Source organism: Lepidochelys kempii, chromosome 3 (genome assembly GCF_965140285.1).
Source record: "Lepidochelys kempii isolate rLepKem1 chromosome 3, rLepKem1.hap1, whole genome shotgun sequence".
In the NCBI taxonomy this organism is placed as follows: Eukaryota; Metazoa; Chordata; order Testudines; family Cheloniidae; genus Lepidochelys; species Lepidochelys kempii.
Window position 1 is genome coordinate 131264232 of NC_136382.1, and position 17639 is coordinate 131281870.

Consider the following 17639-nt stretch of genomic DNA (forward strand, 5'->3'; position numbering starts at 1 on the left):
CTGTTCCAGCAACAAACAGGACCTTCTGTCAAAGGGGTCCTCAATCCCTGCAGGAGGGTTGGAAAGACTTTGGCCTACCAGGGCCCCTAAGACTGATGGGTGATCTCAGACAAGCTTTTAGCATGTGTCTAGGACCTTTTGTTGTTTTTTATGTTTTTTCTGGAATCCTTTTACTTTAGGAATAACTGGGCTTGCTTATAAAGGGTGGTGTAGTAACTGCTGGCATGACACTGTTCATAGCCCTCAGAGAGAAAGAAAAGCACAAGCACTGGCCATTAGGCAGACTAGCTTGCTGGGAATATCACAGTGCATGGCAGGAAAATGTGCAGTCTTAGAACTTTGACTGTCACTTGTCCCAATTTCTTCTGACCAGGAGAGACCTAAGACCTGACTGGGAACTCCTGGAGTAGACTATGAAGGGATGAATACAGGTTCAGTTACCCTGAAACTATTACACATCTCTTAGCATGATGCCCCAGGGAGAGCTTGAGGCCTTGTTTACCATGACCAACTAAATTTGCCCTTAAATTGAAGCAGCCGTAATGATGGTGGGAATGCTAGTGTTGATAAGCTGGTAGAAGTGCCAGTGACCAGCTGATGCCAAGTATACATTAGTATTCTGACTATTGCTATTACTAATACAGATTTTTTTTTGTGGGGGGGGAGGGGAAGTTTCCAGTGTAGAAAAGGCCTACAAACACATCTGGGCAGCTAACAAAGGCTTTGTCCACACTGGCAATTTTAGGGAAGCCTTCCACCACTACGTAACCAACAGTGCAGCAGCACCAGTGCTAGAAACAGTGGGAACAGCAGTGCAGATTATTCACCAGCACTTTTAACTCCCAAATTGAATAATCCAGGCCAGAGCATGTCTCGACACTGTGGAAAAAATCCTGGCACCGCTGGTTTACACTAACACTACTTCCACCATTGCCAGTAGAGCTGCATCAACACTCGTGCAATGGTGGAAGCCTTCCACCAGAACTGACAGTACAGGTAAGACCAGAGAGATCAGATACTTCCTGACCCTGGAGAAAGACTGTGAGATTGAAACAGAATGCATTGTCAAGAGCAGAATTTCTGAAATTTGAGATATTCAACTTGTTTAACCAATGTTCTGTAATTAAGAGGTCTGGCCTTACTAATTACAGTATTGTATTGTAGTCTAACATTAGTGATGATTATATTTTGCTTCGCTTCTGTTTTATTTTGATTTTCTATTGCTCATGCCAAATATATTTAAGACAACTGAAAATGGATACTGATATTAGGGGATACTATCGAGCAGCTGGAAATAGGAGCTTTGAAGGTGCTAACTACACTCAGAGGGAGCATGAGGGAAGCTAGGCATGTTCACAAGTAAACAAATTATTTTCCCAAGCAAGTTACTTTTCTCTGGCTCTTATCTTACCTCATCTACGTATGGTTTTACAAGAACCTGACCAACTAATGCCTCTGCATCTCGTGTTTTGTCTATTGTTGCATAGGTCCGTAAGCAATGACGTACTATGTCAACATTGGATGTTTGAAGGCCTTCCAAGAGCAGCCCTTCCAGAGACTGCTGCAACATAGCTGTTATTCCAGCTATACGCTACAAAAAAGAAGAGAGATAATAAAAACAGAGCACTGCCCTCTTTACAGGACTTATGTGCAAGAAGATTTACCAACTTCAACACACACTTTTAAAATTAAAATGTGTACATTCAGAATTGTAGTAACTGTATCCATTTAACATTAAAATCCAATGATTAAAATAAACCTATGTATTATCACTGTATATTTAACTCCATATCATGAAATTACTCAATTTAACAATGTTAAACTAGAGAAAAAGTCAACTATTTTCTTTCATATATTGAAAAATCAATCTGGTAAACAGTCTAGGATCTGATTGACATGGGAGAAATGATAGTCAACAATTGTTCCTCCCCAATTAACTAACCTACACCTTGTGTCAACACGCAAACCCATTTGAATCAATTGCAACATTTACCCCCTGGATTTTTTGAGAAAAGCAGTGACTGAGTCCCAAACATTTCAGGTCAAAGAACTGAGAGCCAATATGACTGCATCCTATTAGCACAAACGAAGGACTGTCATGGTAGGCAGCTGCCAGGGCTAGCAGCTGCTTCAGCCAGCAAACTTCCTTTAAGTTTGTTGGAGGAGGGTCTCCCCCTGGCAACATCTCCTCCACGTAAGCCCCACTCATTCCCAACACTCTCCCCAGAAATACCCCCTTGGCCATGCCTTTCCAGGAGATTCTCCCAGTAAGCGTCCCACTGTACAGCTAATGTCTCCCAATATGAAGCTGATGATTCAACTGTTGACCCCCAGTCTAGTCCCTTTTATGCCCCCTCTTAAAGTATCCCCCTAAAAAATAATCTCCTTGGAAATGCTCTCAGAATCCATCCTGAACATCCTAAAATGGCAATCAAATGTAGGTCACCAGCTGCAAGTAATCATTTGAAAACACACAACTGGGTCACTGGTCCAGGGGGAACTGTGTCTACACTGCAATGAACTGGAGTTTGAACCCTGGGTCCTGGTTTGACTCAAGCTCATGGGGTCCTGGGTCTGAGCTCTGGGTTAGTGCAATTTGTGTGTAGATGCCAGGGCGCTAAGCTTGAGGCTGAGTTCGAACCCTGGGCTTATACTGCAGTTGTCTACACAGCAATTAAAGACCAGTGGCTGGCCCACATCAGCTGACTCGGGCTCATGGGGCATGGGTCTGTTTAACAGCATGTACACATCTAAGCTCGAGCCCAAGCCCGAGATGTGGGACCCTGTGAGGTGGGAGGGTCTCAGAGCTCGAACTGCAGACTGAGCCTGAACATCTACACCTCAATCAAACAGCACCACAGCCCAAGCCAGCTACCACGGGCCAGCTCTAAGAGTCTAACTCAGTGTTGGGCAACCTGCGGCCCGTCAGGGTAATCCGCTGGAGGGCCGCGAGACAGTTTGTTTACATTGACCATCTGCAGGAGGCCACAGGTTGCCTAACTGCAATGCAGACATACCCTAAGAGGTGGTTCACTGGCTGAGGAAGCCATCAAAGATAATAGCCACTACACCTCAATTAGTTTAAGGAAGCATTGCTGTGGACACAAAGGCAAACCTTTAATCAATTCAGGGTAGTTACTCTGGACACACTCAATTGTTTATTCTTCAGTCTGTATAAGATAATCAGAGTTATTAAATCCCCTGAGTACCAAGGCCTAGATTTAGACTAAGGATAAGATGTTATGCTGACAAACATTTAATATAATTTCTTATTTTCTATTCCTATTCTCAGCTGTTCATCTAAAAGATGTTGGAAAATAACAGCATGAACACCCACAGAAGATACCATTGGTAAAGGATGGTTTTAAACTAGGAACCTGTTTTGCTCAGAACAAACTAATTAAAACATTACTGTTGATGTAATGTATTGTACCTACTGCATATGTTAGATTTCATGGAGGTTAAGCAGGGTAACAGTGGTACTTACTGGTCTGACTTTGTCCAAAAGAGGCATTCCTTTGCTTTGTACTGCATGAAATTGTAATTGGTTAAATTCTGTGGCAATTCTCTCTAAAATCTGTCCAGTCAAAAGCGGGCTGAAAAAGAATGTGTGTTTGTTAGGTTAGAACTAGCAGTTCAATACATAATAAGGTCTCCACAAACAAAATCATGTCCACCTAATGGTCAGAGGCACACTGCTCCCTGCCCAACTCTCAGCTCTAACATGGGGGAGGGAGGGTATGAGGTCAGAGTTACAATGTTTTCCCTGTGAATAATGGTAAGAGGCAGGCATACTGGGCACAAGATCCTGCCTCAGCGGCCCAGAACATTGTTCCATGCAATGACGATTCTGCTTGTTGTCACAGGGGAAGCCAGTTTTACAGAACTCAACAGCTCTGGAAAGGAACAAATCTGACTGATGAAGGAAACCCGCTCTTTGCCAATTCCCTGTGGCATGGCAGCACTAATGAAGGCCATCTCTGAGGAAATAGCCATGCCTTCTTGATCCTAGCATGGCTCCACTAAACTTCCCCATTCCCTACAATTGAACTGCTACCCCTGCACCCAGTCTCAGTTTTCACTGTGTCCCCTCTAAACAGTAGGAGAGGGTGTATCCAGGGCTCCTACATCCATTCTCCCTCCTAACCTTCCCATACTGACTGTGTCCCCCAGACATGCCCCCCTGTACCACGACTGAAGAGCAGCGGAGCTGATCTCCTGCACCAAGAGGCGCAAAAGACTAGCATTTCCCCTGCCTATGAACTACAGCTAGTTTGTAGGCAAGATGAGGTATGTGAGGATCACATCTGGTACTTCAGCTTCAAGGCAGATGGAGAGAGAAGTACCCCCGCATCTTTCCTTAGAGGAAGAGAGAAGGGAACTTGTCCCTGAAGTTATCTGAGAAGTCCAAGTACCAGTCTGGCTCTTCATGAAGCTCCCTCCACCACAGATATGACATCATCACATACACATCATCTTGCTGTTGGCAATTTTCTTTTCAATTATATGAAAAGGTTGAGGAAACAGGAGAAGCTACTTTTTGTTTTACTCCCAACAGTACTGGAGTTAATGGTATATTTGCAGAAACATAGGAGGGATTTCAGAGCCAAAGGTGTTACAGATTATTGGCAAATGGATTCTGAAAAAAACAACACTACAAAATTTTTGAAATGTACCTTTTTAAAAATTGATTAATGAGCATGCAACAATCTTCTTTTACTCAAAAAAACACTTTCAAAAATTCAGCGTTTATGAAAATGTTAAGTTCTATATTTAATTTACTGCCACTTTGCAGAACAATAACTGAGATTTTAAGAATCCTGTAAAATTTAGAACTATGGCATTATCTTAACTGTGGCCTTGCTGTCATTCCACTGTATTTAAAATTCTAAACATGTAATAAGGGTATCTGTAAATTCTGGTACAGTACAACAATGAAACCGCACTTGTTGGTTAGGACTATATCTTGAATGTTTGCACATTCCTTACCTGTTTGCTTCTAATAAGGACAATTCTTTAGAGCTTTGGGAGTGTAGAATTTTCTCAATTTTTTCAACTGATTGAATAACCTGAATAAGTCTCAAGACACACATCTGTAAATAAAGCATTATTTATCATCATCTTCATCTCCTGTTTCAGTCTCCATTTTCTAATTAACAACTCTGAGAATGGTACTGGGGCCACTCTTCACATTTTTGTTTGAAAGTTTCTTAAGAATCTGAATTGGTTTAGGAGAAAAAACAGACGACCCAGGAAATTATATACCAGTTCAGCCTAACTTTGATACTTTGAAAGATACTGGATCAAATTATTAAATAATCAATTTGTAAGTACCTAGAGGATACTAAGGTGACACGGAATAGCCACCATGCATTTGTCAAGAACAAATCATGCCAAACCAACCAAATTTCCTTCTCTGATTGTCCTAGTGGATAGAGGGGAAGCAACAGACTGGATATATCTTGATTTTAGTAAGCTTTTCATGCAGTCCCAGATGACAGTCTCATAAGCAAACCAGGAAAATGTGTTAAAAATGAAATTACTATAAAGTGGATCAAAACTGGTTGAAAGACCATACTCAAAGCGTACCTATTAATGGTTCGCTGACAACCTAGGAGGGCGTATCTAATTTGGTCCTGCCAGGGTCAATGCTATTTCTGGTACTACTTAATATTTATATTAATTACTTGGATAATGGAGTGGACAGCATGCTCATAAAAATCTGTAGATGACACCAAGCTGGGAAGGGGTGCAAGCACTTTGGAGGACAGGATTAAAATTCAAAAGAACCTTGACATACTCAAGTATTGGTCTGAAATCAACAAGATGCTATTCAATAAAGACAGCAAAGTACTATACTTAAGAAGGAAAAATCAAATGCACAACTACAAAATGGGGAATAACTGGCTAGGTAGCAGTACTACTGCAAAAGATTGGGGCGGACAGTGGATCACAAACTGAATACATTGTTAATGTGATGCAGTGGCAAAAAAGGCTAATATCATTCTGGGGTGTATTAACAGGAGTGTTGTACGTAAGACACAGAAGGTAATTTTCCCGCTCTGCTTGGCACTGGTGAGGCCTCAGCTGGAGTACTTTGTCCAGTTCTGAGTGCCACACTTTAAGACAGACTTGGACAAATTGGAAAGAGTCCACGGGAAAGCAACAAAAATTATAAATGGTTTAGAAAACCCCATCTATGAGCAAGGTTAAAAAAAATGGGCACGTTTAGTCTTGAGAAAAGACGACTGAAGGGGGACATGAGAACAGTCTTGAGATATGTTAACAGCTGTCATAAAGAGGACCATGATCAATTGTTTTCCATGTCCACTGAAGGTAGGACAAGAAGTTATGGGATTACTCTGCAGCAAGGGAGATTTAGTTTAGATATTAGGAAAAACTTTAACTTAAAGGATAGAAAAGATCTGGAATAGGATTCCAAGGGAGATTGTGGAATACCCATCACTGGAGTTTTTAAGAACAAGTTAGAAAAACACCTGTCAGGGATGGTCTAGGACTCTAGGCTTATTAGTCCTGCCCCAGTTGAGGGGCTGGACTTGATCATTTTGAGGTCCCTTCCAGCCTTTCATTTCTATGATTCTAATTAGATATAATGGTGTTAAGCACAGTAGGAACTACATTACATTTTAGTACATGTCCAAATAATTCTTGTTCTTCCACCTCAAAATAAATTAGATGTTTTTTGTGTAAGTCAAAAATTAAACATTTTTCTCTCCACGTTTATTATACTACATTTAAATTATGTGGAACTTTACACACCAGTATGAAATAGTAGTGCAGTCTTTTTTATAGAGTGAAAAGTAAAGTAAGTGTTAATAGTAAAAATGGCTTGACCTAATGATAAAAGGAAATTTGGGATTATGATTGATTGACCATCACTCACCTTATACTACCAGTAGTCTCCAAACAATGGATGTCTAACCTTTACATGTATAAAAGCAGTGCACAGTATGATATGGACAGACACAGCCATCTCTCTAAATTTCTTGTTTTAACACAGTTATTTGAGAGGGGTGGGGAGAGATACATAACTCTAATTAGTGTATTTTCTTCCCCCAGCTATTTGTCTGTTGTACCTTTTTTCTTCTGATATCCTCTTGTTTAGACATACGTTCATCTACTGCCCGAATTCCTTCACTCACGCACGACTTAAGGCTCTGAAAGAGACATGAATTAATTTGGAAAATTTGGCTTAGTGATATGGAAAAATTTAAGCCTAAGAACACACCAACTTGTGTCAATTAAAAAAAAGAAGGGTTTGGCTGTCCTTAAGAACTGTTAATTTTTATGGGATTGCAATAATTTTCGTATTTAAAAAAAACACTGTCTCTTACATCATAACAGGAGAGAGAAAACAAAATAGGGAAAACTGATTAACTGATATACAGAGGAAACAAGTTGAAATATACAGTACATGAACTGCTGTCAAATGCACAAAGTAAATAAAACTGAAAATAGAGGAATAATATTTTCAATTATATTTAAGAACTTAAGAACTGCCATGCTGGGTCAGGCCAATTGTCCATTTAGCCCAGTATTTGGTCTACAACAGTAGCCAGTACCAGAGCTTCACGGGGAGTGTACAGAACAAGGCAGCTAGAGTGACCCACCCTGTCTTTCCTACCCAACATATGGCAATCAGAGGTTTAGGGTCATCCTGAGCATAGGGGTGCATCCCTGACCATCTTGGCTCATAGCCATTGATGGGCCTATTCTCCATGAACTTATCTAATTCTTTTTTTTAACCCAGTTATAGTTTTGGCCCTCACAACATTCCACAGGCTAATTATGTGACGTGTGAAAATATACTTCCTCTTGTTTGTATTTAATCTGCTGCCTGTTAATTTCACTAGGTGACCTCTGCAGGAAAGGGTAAATCACACTTCTCTAGTCACTTTTTCCACACCAGTCACGATTTTACAGACCTATTAGATCTCCCTCCCTCCCCCCCCTTAGCGGTCTCTTCCCTAACCTGAACAACCCTACCCTTTTTAGTCTCTCTTCACATGGAAGCTGTCCCATACCCTTGATCATCTCTGTTGCCCTTCTCTGAACCTTTTCCAGTTATATTATATCTTTTTGAGATGGGGCAACCAGAACTGAATACAGTATTCAAGATGTGGGTGCACCATGGATTTAATATAGTGATAGGATATTTTCTGTCTTATTTTCTATCTGTTTCCTAATAGTTCCTTACATTCTGTTTGCCTTTTTGACTGCTACTGTGCACTGAGTGGAAGTTTTCAGAGAACTATCCAGGGTGACTCCAAGATCTTTCTTGAGTGGTAACAGCTAATTTAGATCCCATCATTATACATGTGTAGTTGCGATTATTTTTCCCAAAGTGCATTATTTTACACTTAACACTGAATTTCATCTGCTATTTTGTTGCCCAGTTCTGAGAGATTCCTTTGTACCTCATGAAGTCAGCTTTGGACTTAACTATCTTGAATAATTTTTTGTCATCTGCAAACTTTGCCACTTCAACATATTCATTAATGGTCTGGAAAAGGGAGCAAACAGTGAACAGCACAGGTCCCAGTACAGATCTTTGCTTACCTCTCTTAAAATTTACCTAAGTGTTACTTGAAACAAACAGTAAGTTTTCAGACAGGAGTGTGATTTTTTTAAGTTGACTGTGTCTCTTTAACTTATGCTTTATTTAAAAAAGAAAATGAGTTAAATGTACTAACTTGCAAGCAGTACACAGGTACCCTAATATGATTTTGTTTTTTGGAACTGAAGGTAATATGTGGATTTAAACATTTTTCCACCATGGAGGAAAGATAAGGTACTAGCACATGGGCATTTTCCACCTCAAAGAGATGAGGTTATAAGTCAAGTTTTCAACAAAAATCCTCTAGGAACATCTGTGAAGAAGATTTTTACCAATGTATTTCAGCTGCTAAATGCAATTCATGCTAGGTGAACTACTGTAACAAAGGTGTCAAAGGAGAAGGGGAGGAAAGATGTCTTTGTGAATAATGAATACAACTGGGAGGGAGGAGATGCATCCTCTATTTCTGGTTCTGCTGTAGACATCCTTAAGGGCTCTGTGCCTCAATTTCGGGTGTAAAATAGTGCTAATTCTTCACTACACAGTGGTTTCATGAGGCTTATTCATTTATGTCCTTAGATCACTTGAGGTCCTTGGATGGAAGGCATTTCAGAAAATGCAAAATAAGAGTTATGTAGTAGCAGAAGTAATATCACACTGTCCTCTGAAACAATGAACAGGAAATGATGTCTTACATTTCTCATTTTCAAAGAGAAGACTCTGATAAACCATTATCAATTCGAGGAATTTAAAAGGTAATTCATTTTCATAAGATATAGTAGGAGATCTAAGTTTACCGAGCTATTTTGACATATATATGGATTATTTCAAACATACCATGACTTCTTCTCGTAGCTGTCCCAAAGGCACTGAAAGCTGATTGAGGGCCTTATCCATGCCAACCTACAGAAATGATCAAAACATACAGTTGGGAAGCTATTTGATTATAATAATGTTTGTTTCACTTAACATGTGAATTAATTATTGACTGTATCCATTAGATACAGCACTGTTTTATAGACCTATACAATCCTCACAAAAAAGTCATCTCATCTTGATTCATACTTATTAGTGATGTGCCAGTATGGTCATTTAATACTACAAGGAAGGCACAAAAAAATCAGCACTACTATTTGTCTTAGTGGTGCAGAACAGGAAGAAAAATGAAAAACTATGTAAGATAGATATTTGTACTATGCATTCCAATGCACACCATACAGAAATGCAATGACCAAAAATGTGCATAATTACACATAAATGTAATTTATTTTTCAATCAGCAAAATCATGTAAATTGGTGTAGAAGGGTAGCATTAGAGACATTTCCATTTGAAAAAATGAAGTGTGGAGCTTGGTCAACTGGACTGAACAATACTGACTTGTTACATAGTCTGCATGCTTATAAGCATGGCCATTTCTGAAGGATTCTTACGGGAATCTCAGATCTGTGTCACTCAGTTTTAATAATTCAGATATCTGGAGCTTTACATGTATTAGGGGCTTTTCACATTTTAAGGGGGTTGGGGAATTCTCAACATTTATTTACTACCTTCATACTAAATCCATTATCTGTAAGAAATCGCAATTATTGCTTTTCATCTTACTGCAGACAAACAGCAGTTATATAGAAAGTACAGGTACAGTACGTAAGTGTTTTCCAGTATCTCTCAATTTGAAGGGCAACAATTCAAGGCTTCTTTACCTAACATGCCAGGAAAGAAAGACATTCACTATTTTGTGGTGTAACTAAGTATCACACTAAAACACACACACATAAAATTAAACCTGAAGACTTACCAGATTTGTTGAAAGATTAACAAAATCTGCATAGTCCTTGTTTATGAGTTCTACCATAGAAGTTTTAAGGAGTTTGTAATAGAGCTCCAGATCATCTCTGAGCTCTTCCAACTGGACACGCTTTCTGCAGTCAGACACAAAGTGATCGACATCAAAGTCTGGCTGAAAATGAAACGAGCAAAAAGATACAGGGATGTAAATAAAAAACATACAAAAGAAATGGATCTTTCCTGCAATAGAGCATTCTACATGAAACTAAACTGTTGAGCCTACCTGAAGGGGGGAAAAAAAAATGGTTTGCAGAAAATTGACAAACCATACTCTAGAGACAGATTTTAGCTTTCTGGGATCCTAGACTCATTGGGACAGACGATACTGTCTTCTAATGTGTATTGCAGTACTGTATTTACCAAACCCCTTTATTGCTGCTTTAAACTGCCCATGGATTTATCTGAAAATATGTTACAAGTATGAGCTCAACACTGAAGCTTTTTTTATAAAGCCCCATTGCACTTTGTAGCTAAGCATTCAGCAGGCATTGTTAAATGTTTGATTTTAGTCATGCTGCAGTGGAGAAGTTCAAAGCTTCTGTTAAGATTGCAGGAGGTGGAAAGGAAAAACGAAGCTATGTAGATCAACCAACAGATGACAATTTTCAAGACTACTAGACAACACTGAGAAATCAGATTGATGACCAGGAAAAAAAAAATCAATATCAAATTAAGATGTTTCAGTGGAAGGTGAGAGAGGACAATGGAAAAGAAGCTGAAGCTGCTTTTTCACAGTAAATTATGAAATCTCTAGGGAAGTGTCATGGAAATAGGAGTCTGCCTTTCAGGTTCATTCCATCCAGAGTCAAATGTATTCTCACTCACAGTCTAGAAAAAACAAATGATTAAAATGGACACAAAAACCTGTGCACACAGACAGACAAAAGAGGACACAAATAAACAATCTACAAAATGTTAATTACTGATATTGATTGTGTTCTCTTCAGACTTCTTGATTCTTATAGAATCAAGAAGAATGTAGTGAAAAGGAGTACTTGTGGCACCTTAGAAACTAACCAATTTATTTGAGCATAAGCTTTCGTGAGCTACAGCTCACTCACGAAAGCTTATGCTCAAATAAATTGGTTAGTCTCTAAGGTGCCAAAAATACTCCTTTTCTTTTTGTGAATACAGACTAACATGGCTGCTACTCTGAAGAATGTAGTGATTCAACATATAGGCCTAATCTAAGCCTAAAAATTAGACTGACCTAACTACATCACTTAGGGCTGTGAAAAATTTTGTATCCTGAGCAACATAGTTAGGTCAACCTAACACTGCAAACATATTCTATTGAAATTGGATTTTTAAAATTTAAATTACACTTTAATTTAAATTAAATACAGGTTTATTTATTGTAAACAAACCTATTTAAAATTAAATTTGAAACTGAGACTCTGTGTTAATGCCTAAACTTATTTAAATTAAAAGACAAAACATAATATTAAGCAGCCCATATGTTTGCTGCCAAGTTTTAAAGGAAGTCAGACCATTGAACTGGTGGAAATCATTGGCTAAGCACCTGGAACCAGAGTTTGTGGAAGTGCTCAACCAGCTTTTGAAAGCAGTAGCCTCTTCTGCAGCTGAAGAGAGAATATTTTCTTCATTTCAATTTATTCAACTACTGTAGTTCAATTGAATGACTATCTCAAAGTTCAGAAACCAACTGAGAGTTGCAAGAACAGGAGAACTTGTTTTCTTCTTCCAATCTATGAATAAAAACTGCACGCAAGAGACTGACATCTTTTAGTTCTAAAATCCTGAAATAATGGTGACCAGAAATCATCAAGTCAGTTCATTAGTACCGATATTATTTCCTTGGTTTAATAAAGCAATCAGTTCTAAATACAAAAGACGTTTTGATAAACTCCTTTTGATTATATATTGAGCACATTTAAGGTAGTCTTATTTAATAAAAAATAAAATGCTATTTTTGTGCATTAATTGAATTTGGATTTCCATTCAGATAAAGCTTGGCCCAAGGCACAAATAAAAAATTAATCATGTAGTAAAAAGTTAAACTATATAATTGCTTAAATAAATGTGTACAGAGATAGCGTATTCTCCTGGTTAGCAAAAAGAAGCACCAAATGTAGTGTAAAAACTATATTTAACTGCGAATCAACATGTTTTAATGTTTATCAACCAATGAGAATCAATCTTTCTTTGGGAAAATCACTAAAAAGTAAAAATGCAAAACATGACTAAAATCAATTATTTAGTCAATCCACCCTGAAAGAAAGAGAGGTACTGAAGTTGATAAGAATAATGTATGAGGAAATTGAGAAGCAGCACTGCAGGAATGTCATTTGGAAGCAGTTACAAGCACAAACATCAAAAACAGACAACAATCAGATGGACAAGAAAAGGAAAATCATTAAAACAGATTTATGTTTCAAGTTTCCCCTATTACAGATGAAAAATTAAAGCTTTTTCTTAAAACCTAGTTTATATTTCTTATGCTACACTATTTATTTACAGTTACACCCCCAAATCTAACATCTACCTGAAAATCTGTGATTTCTTCTCAGCTTCCCGTGTATTTCTCCTAGAAGTATATTCCTAAGTGTCATTTTGCAGTCATCCTAAGAAGGATTTTAATACCTTACATATCTTTATCCAAAGAATAACCAAATGCAAGTAGTCCGGAGTAGTGCACATATTCCAAACCATCACAGTAAAAGGATTTTCTGACAGCAGCAAATACTCTGGCTGATATACCCATCTGAGATGGATATAAGAATCTGTAAAGAGCCATGACTCTAATACACAGGCCTACCTCAGTCACAGAAACTGAAAAATCTGCTCAGAGACTAGCCCTATTAAATTTTTGCATATTTTCCAACAATCATATACTGCACAATCCTCCCTCCCTTCCACCCTAAGCAATTAAGTGCTGTGCCTGTGTTTTTACTGCAAAGTCTTTCAGCCACTCCTAGACAACTGATAGGCACAATTGGAAACAGAAAACAATACATAAATAGAAATCAAAGGAAAAAAAATTGCATCTAATCTAGAGACTTCAGATCTGAACAGAGCTATGCTAGAAGTGTCTTTCAGGACAAAAGTCAATATACACTAAGCAGACTGGTGCTTTACTCTCTCCTAATTATTACAATAAAAGAATTAATCAATCACCTGAGACAGTGGGCTGTTAAACTCATGTTTTGCTTCTTTTGACAAGACTAAGCCATCCGTTGTAACAATCACAATCACTTTCATTTAACCCCTAGAAACTCAATTTCCTCTCTTTTCATTAATTTTTCAATAGCAGTAAAGTTCCATCACCAAATCTGATAGAAAAGCCAACCAAAACTCCCTCTTCCCTGTTACTGTCACTCTAAAACGAACAGAGCTGAAATGGTGGTTGAAGTTTTGTTGTAAAAGTCCCTAATATAGTCAAAGCTTACCAAACAAAGTAGTAGATTCAGCTTAGTCTTTCTTTGACGCACTCATTTTAAAACAGGTTAGACAAAAATTGTCAATAATTTATATATTTCAAATCTACCTGTTCTAGTGGTTTACCAGCTTTTTCATTCTGCACACCACTTCATAGAAGAGCCCTACACACACCAACCTCATTGACCATTCATTTCTTGGGTTCTCAACATAATATTTTTGGACTACCCAAAGCCTTTAGTCTACACAGAAACAGAGAATCACCAGTGATCTATACTATAATTAATACAGATAGCTTTTTTTTAAGCTTAACAGTACTGCTAACCCCAAGGATTCAAAAATCATTTGATTGGCTTAAAAATATAAGATGTGAAAATAAATTATAAATTTTTGGTTCTTTTAATTTGTCTTCTGTGTCATTAAGGTACACCCAAGTTCACATTTTCAAGTTTGTCGCTGCAAAAATTAGGGCTAGAAACTTCCTTTCATTTTTTAAAATGGAAGCTGAGATTCTCACATAATCATGTACCCCCGAGAGCTGGAGTTTTATAAAAACCATCAAACACTGCAAGACTGGAAATACAATTGCAAACATTGGCAACACAGCAAACAAGCCCCCACAACAAAAAGTGCTTCAGCTATCCTCATGGGTGATTCCAGGGGCCTGTATTCAGAGAGCAAAACCCAAAGAGGGCACCTCAGTTATCCAAGTTATCCTGAAAACAAATTTCAAGATTTTCAAAAGTTCTGCTGCCTATCACCTCTCAACACTGCCCCCCCCCACATCGCCACAGAAAAGGTGAAGAATAAGTTGTCCCAAAGAAAAACAAGCAGCAACTATTGAGAAAAACAATAGTTTCTAACCTCCCACATAATACAAAATCAAGGGCTCAATTTTTATCTTCAAAACACCCAATGGGCTTTGTCCACTATCAACAAGATCGTGGTCAACAACTTCGCTCCTCTGCACAGTGAAACCTTCTACGATAAAGGGGAAGTTTGTGCCCGGGAGAAAAAGCTTTCCTAGGGGCCAGCCCAAGACTGTGGCATGAACTCCCACAGGAACTAAGGATCACCATAAATCTCACCACCTTAACATAACATAAAAATGTCCGTACTGAGTCATACCAATGGTCTCTCTAGCCCAGTATCCTGTCTTCGAACAGTGGCCAATGCCAGGTGCCTCAGAGGGAATGAAAAGAACAAAAAGAAAAGGAGTACTTGTGGCACCTTAGAGACTAACCAATTTATTTGAGCATAAGCTTTCATGAGCTACAGCTCACTTCATCAGATGCATAAAGTGGAAAATGCAGTGAGGATTTTTTAGACACACACAGGCCATGAAAAAATGGGTGTTTATCACTTCAAAAGGTTTTCTCTCCCCACACCCCACTCTCCTGCTGGTAATAGCTTATCTAAATGTACATGTACATTGGTCAAACTGGACATCTCTACGTAAAAAAATAAATGGACACAAATCAGATGTCAAGAATTATAACATTCATAAACCAGTCAGAGAACACTTCAATCTCTCTGGTCACACGATTACAGACATGAAAGCTGCAATATTACAACAGAAAAACTTCAAAACCAGACTCCAGGGAGAGACTGCTGAATTGGAATTCATTTGCAAATTGGATACAATTAACTTAGGCTTGAATAGAGACTGGGAGTGGCTAAGTCATTATGCAAGGTAACCTATTTCCCCTTGTTTTTTCCTACCCCCCCCCCCCCGTTCCTCAGACTTTCTTATTAAACCCTGGATTTGTGCTAGAAATGGCCCACCTTGATTATCATACACATTGTAAGGAGAGTGATCACTTTAGATAAACTATTACCAGCAGGAGAGTGGGGTGTGGGGGAGAGAAAACCTTTTGAAGTGATAAACACCCATTTTTTCATGGTCTGTGTGTCTAAAAAATCCTCACTGCATTTTCCACTTTATGCATCCGATGAAGTGAACTGTAGCTCATGAAAGCTTATGCTCAAATAAATTGGTTAGTCTCTAAGGTGCCACAAGAACTCCTTTTCTTTTTGTGAATACAGACTAACACGGCTGCTACTCTGAAAACTGAACAGAACAAGTAATCATCAAAAGATCCCTCCCCTGTCACCCATTTCCAGCTTCTGCTTCATGTGCAAAGTGTACTTATTTTATCGTGCCTTCTCTAATATAAACATATAGCAACATGGGTGTTGTCGGTGTGTGTATATATATGTAAACATGAATTTCAGAACACACATTTCCGCCCCAGGGGAGAGGATGAGAGAACAAACATGTGACAAACATTAGTCATGCTGCTCAAGGCACTAATGAAAAGCACTCAGGTGATGGTACAAAAACCTAATCAGAATAGGAGGAGGACAGCTGACGCCTATCTCAGTACTCAGACTTCAGCTTTTGAAGCTAGTGCTCCAGGCTTCCACTGTCTACCTAACTGAGCCATCACCATACACCCAGCTTATCGCTCAGTTGTGGGCGCTCAAAGCCACCACGGAGTTTGGGCTGCTAGGGTGATTAGGGTTTGAAGCAGGCCTTGCCCCATGGCGGGTTACAGAAGGGCACCCAAGGCAATGACACCGAAGCCAGGCTACAGTCCGAGCCTGGTGAACTAGTGCATAGCCCAAAGGGACGGAAATCCGCTCACGAATAACAAGCGTCCCCCGCTCAGCCCTAGGAAAGGAGTGTGGACCTGCCCCCTCTGCCAACCGCCCCAAGGGCCCCAGCCGAGATGAGCCCGCCCCACACATCGCCCTGCGCAGCCCGGCCAGCGGCAGGGGACCCGTCACTGCTCCGCTGGGGAGTCGGGCAGCCCCCGCTCAAGCCCGGAACACGCTCCCCCCGCCGCCGCCGCCGCCCAGCCCTGCTCCCCCGCAGCCAGCGCAGGGACGGGCAGCCCCGCGCCGCCCCACGGGCACCGCCTCGTCCACTGGCCCCGCGGTGACCCCTCCCCCCGTCCAGCTCCCCCCACCTTCATGAACTCGTCCTTGTCGAAGCAGAGGTTTCCGGGCCCGCGGGGCAGGCACATCCCCCCCCTCGCCTCCATCCCCGCGCGCGGGCCGGCCCCGGGCCCCTCCTCTCCGCCCCGGCTCCCGGCCCCCCGAGCTGCGGGCGGCCGCGGCGGCTCTTCCGCCAACATGGCAACGCGGCGGGCGCGACACGGACGAGTCGCCGCCTCCGAGCTGGGAGAAGCCGCCACCGGCGAACGCGGCCCCTAGCGGCGCCAGGCGTCACTGCACCGCCCCCACCGCCCCGTCCACACGTTCGTAATCCGAATTCGGCGAAACTTGAGGAAACCGAGGAGGACCCTGCACCGTTCCCTGAAGGTCCAGATCGGCGCGGGACGCGACGGGTCTGAGTCAAGAGGCCCTAGGAGGAGCCCTCGAGCTGGGATGTTGCAGCCAGGCTTCCTCCACCCACGGCGGATTAACCACCCTGCGGCCCTGCCCCGCACCCGTCTCCTCCGCGGCGGTGCTGGGGTGGCTGCTGTGCCGTTCAAACGCTCCCCACAGGAGCGACTGCCTCAGGGAGCTGCAGTGAGCGCGGCGGGGCAGATACTAATGAGAGGTGTGAGGGCAGCGCTAGTGCCGACATGAGGGAGCGAAACTGCAACAGATCTGAACTCAGAGTAGCATGGCTGGTGTGAACATCCCCCTTCCCCCTCTCCCCCACTCCCCTTCCGTGCTTAAGAGCTAATGAAAGAGGTGACTGGGGCTCAATAATTTTTTTTTACTTTAATAACTGATGCAGCAAGCCCAGAGGTGCCAGGGCTATGGACTGCCAAGCCTAGAGGTGCCAGGACTCAGCCCTGGCAC

The 17639-nt window shown here is 40.8% G+C and overlaps 1 protein-coding gene across 5 annotated transcripts in view; it reads right to left on the reverse strand.

Annotated features, from left to right (window-relative positions):
- Positions 1-16968, reverse strand: part of COG2 (component of oligomeric golgi complex 2) — a 44632-nt gene extending 27664 nt beyond the window's left edge. The window contains exons 1-7 of one of the 5 annotated variants that reach the window (XR_012158143.2): positions 16796-16968; positions 10375-10536; positions 9416-9481; positions 7098-7178; positions 4990-5093; positions 3488-3596; positions 1412-1591 (exon numbers count right to left, since the gene is read on the reverse strand). Coding sequence is in view for 4 of the 5 variants with exons in the window: in XM_073338032.2 (XP_073194133.1) it covers positions 1412-1591; positions 3488-3596; positions 4990-5093; positions 7098-7178; positions 9416-9481; positions 10375-10536; positions 16796-16870 (777 nt within the window). In the remaining variant the exon portion in view is untranslated. Of the gene's footprint in view, positions 1-1411; positions 1592-3487; positions 3597-4989; positions 5094-7097; positions 7179-9415; positions 9482-10374; positions 10537-12930; positions 13430-16795 lie in introns of those variants that run through there. The other 4 variants (XM_073338032.2, XM_073338035.2, XM_073338031.2 and 1 more) reach the window with 4 other exon arrangements.
- Positions 16969-17639: the final 671 nt, after the last annotated feature.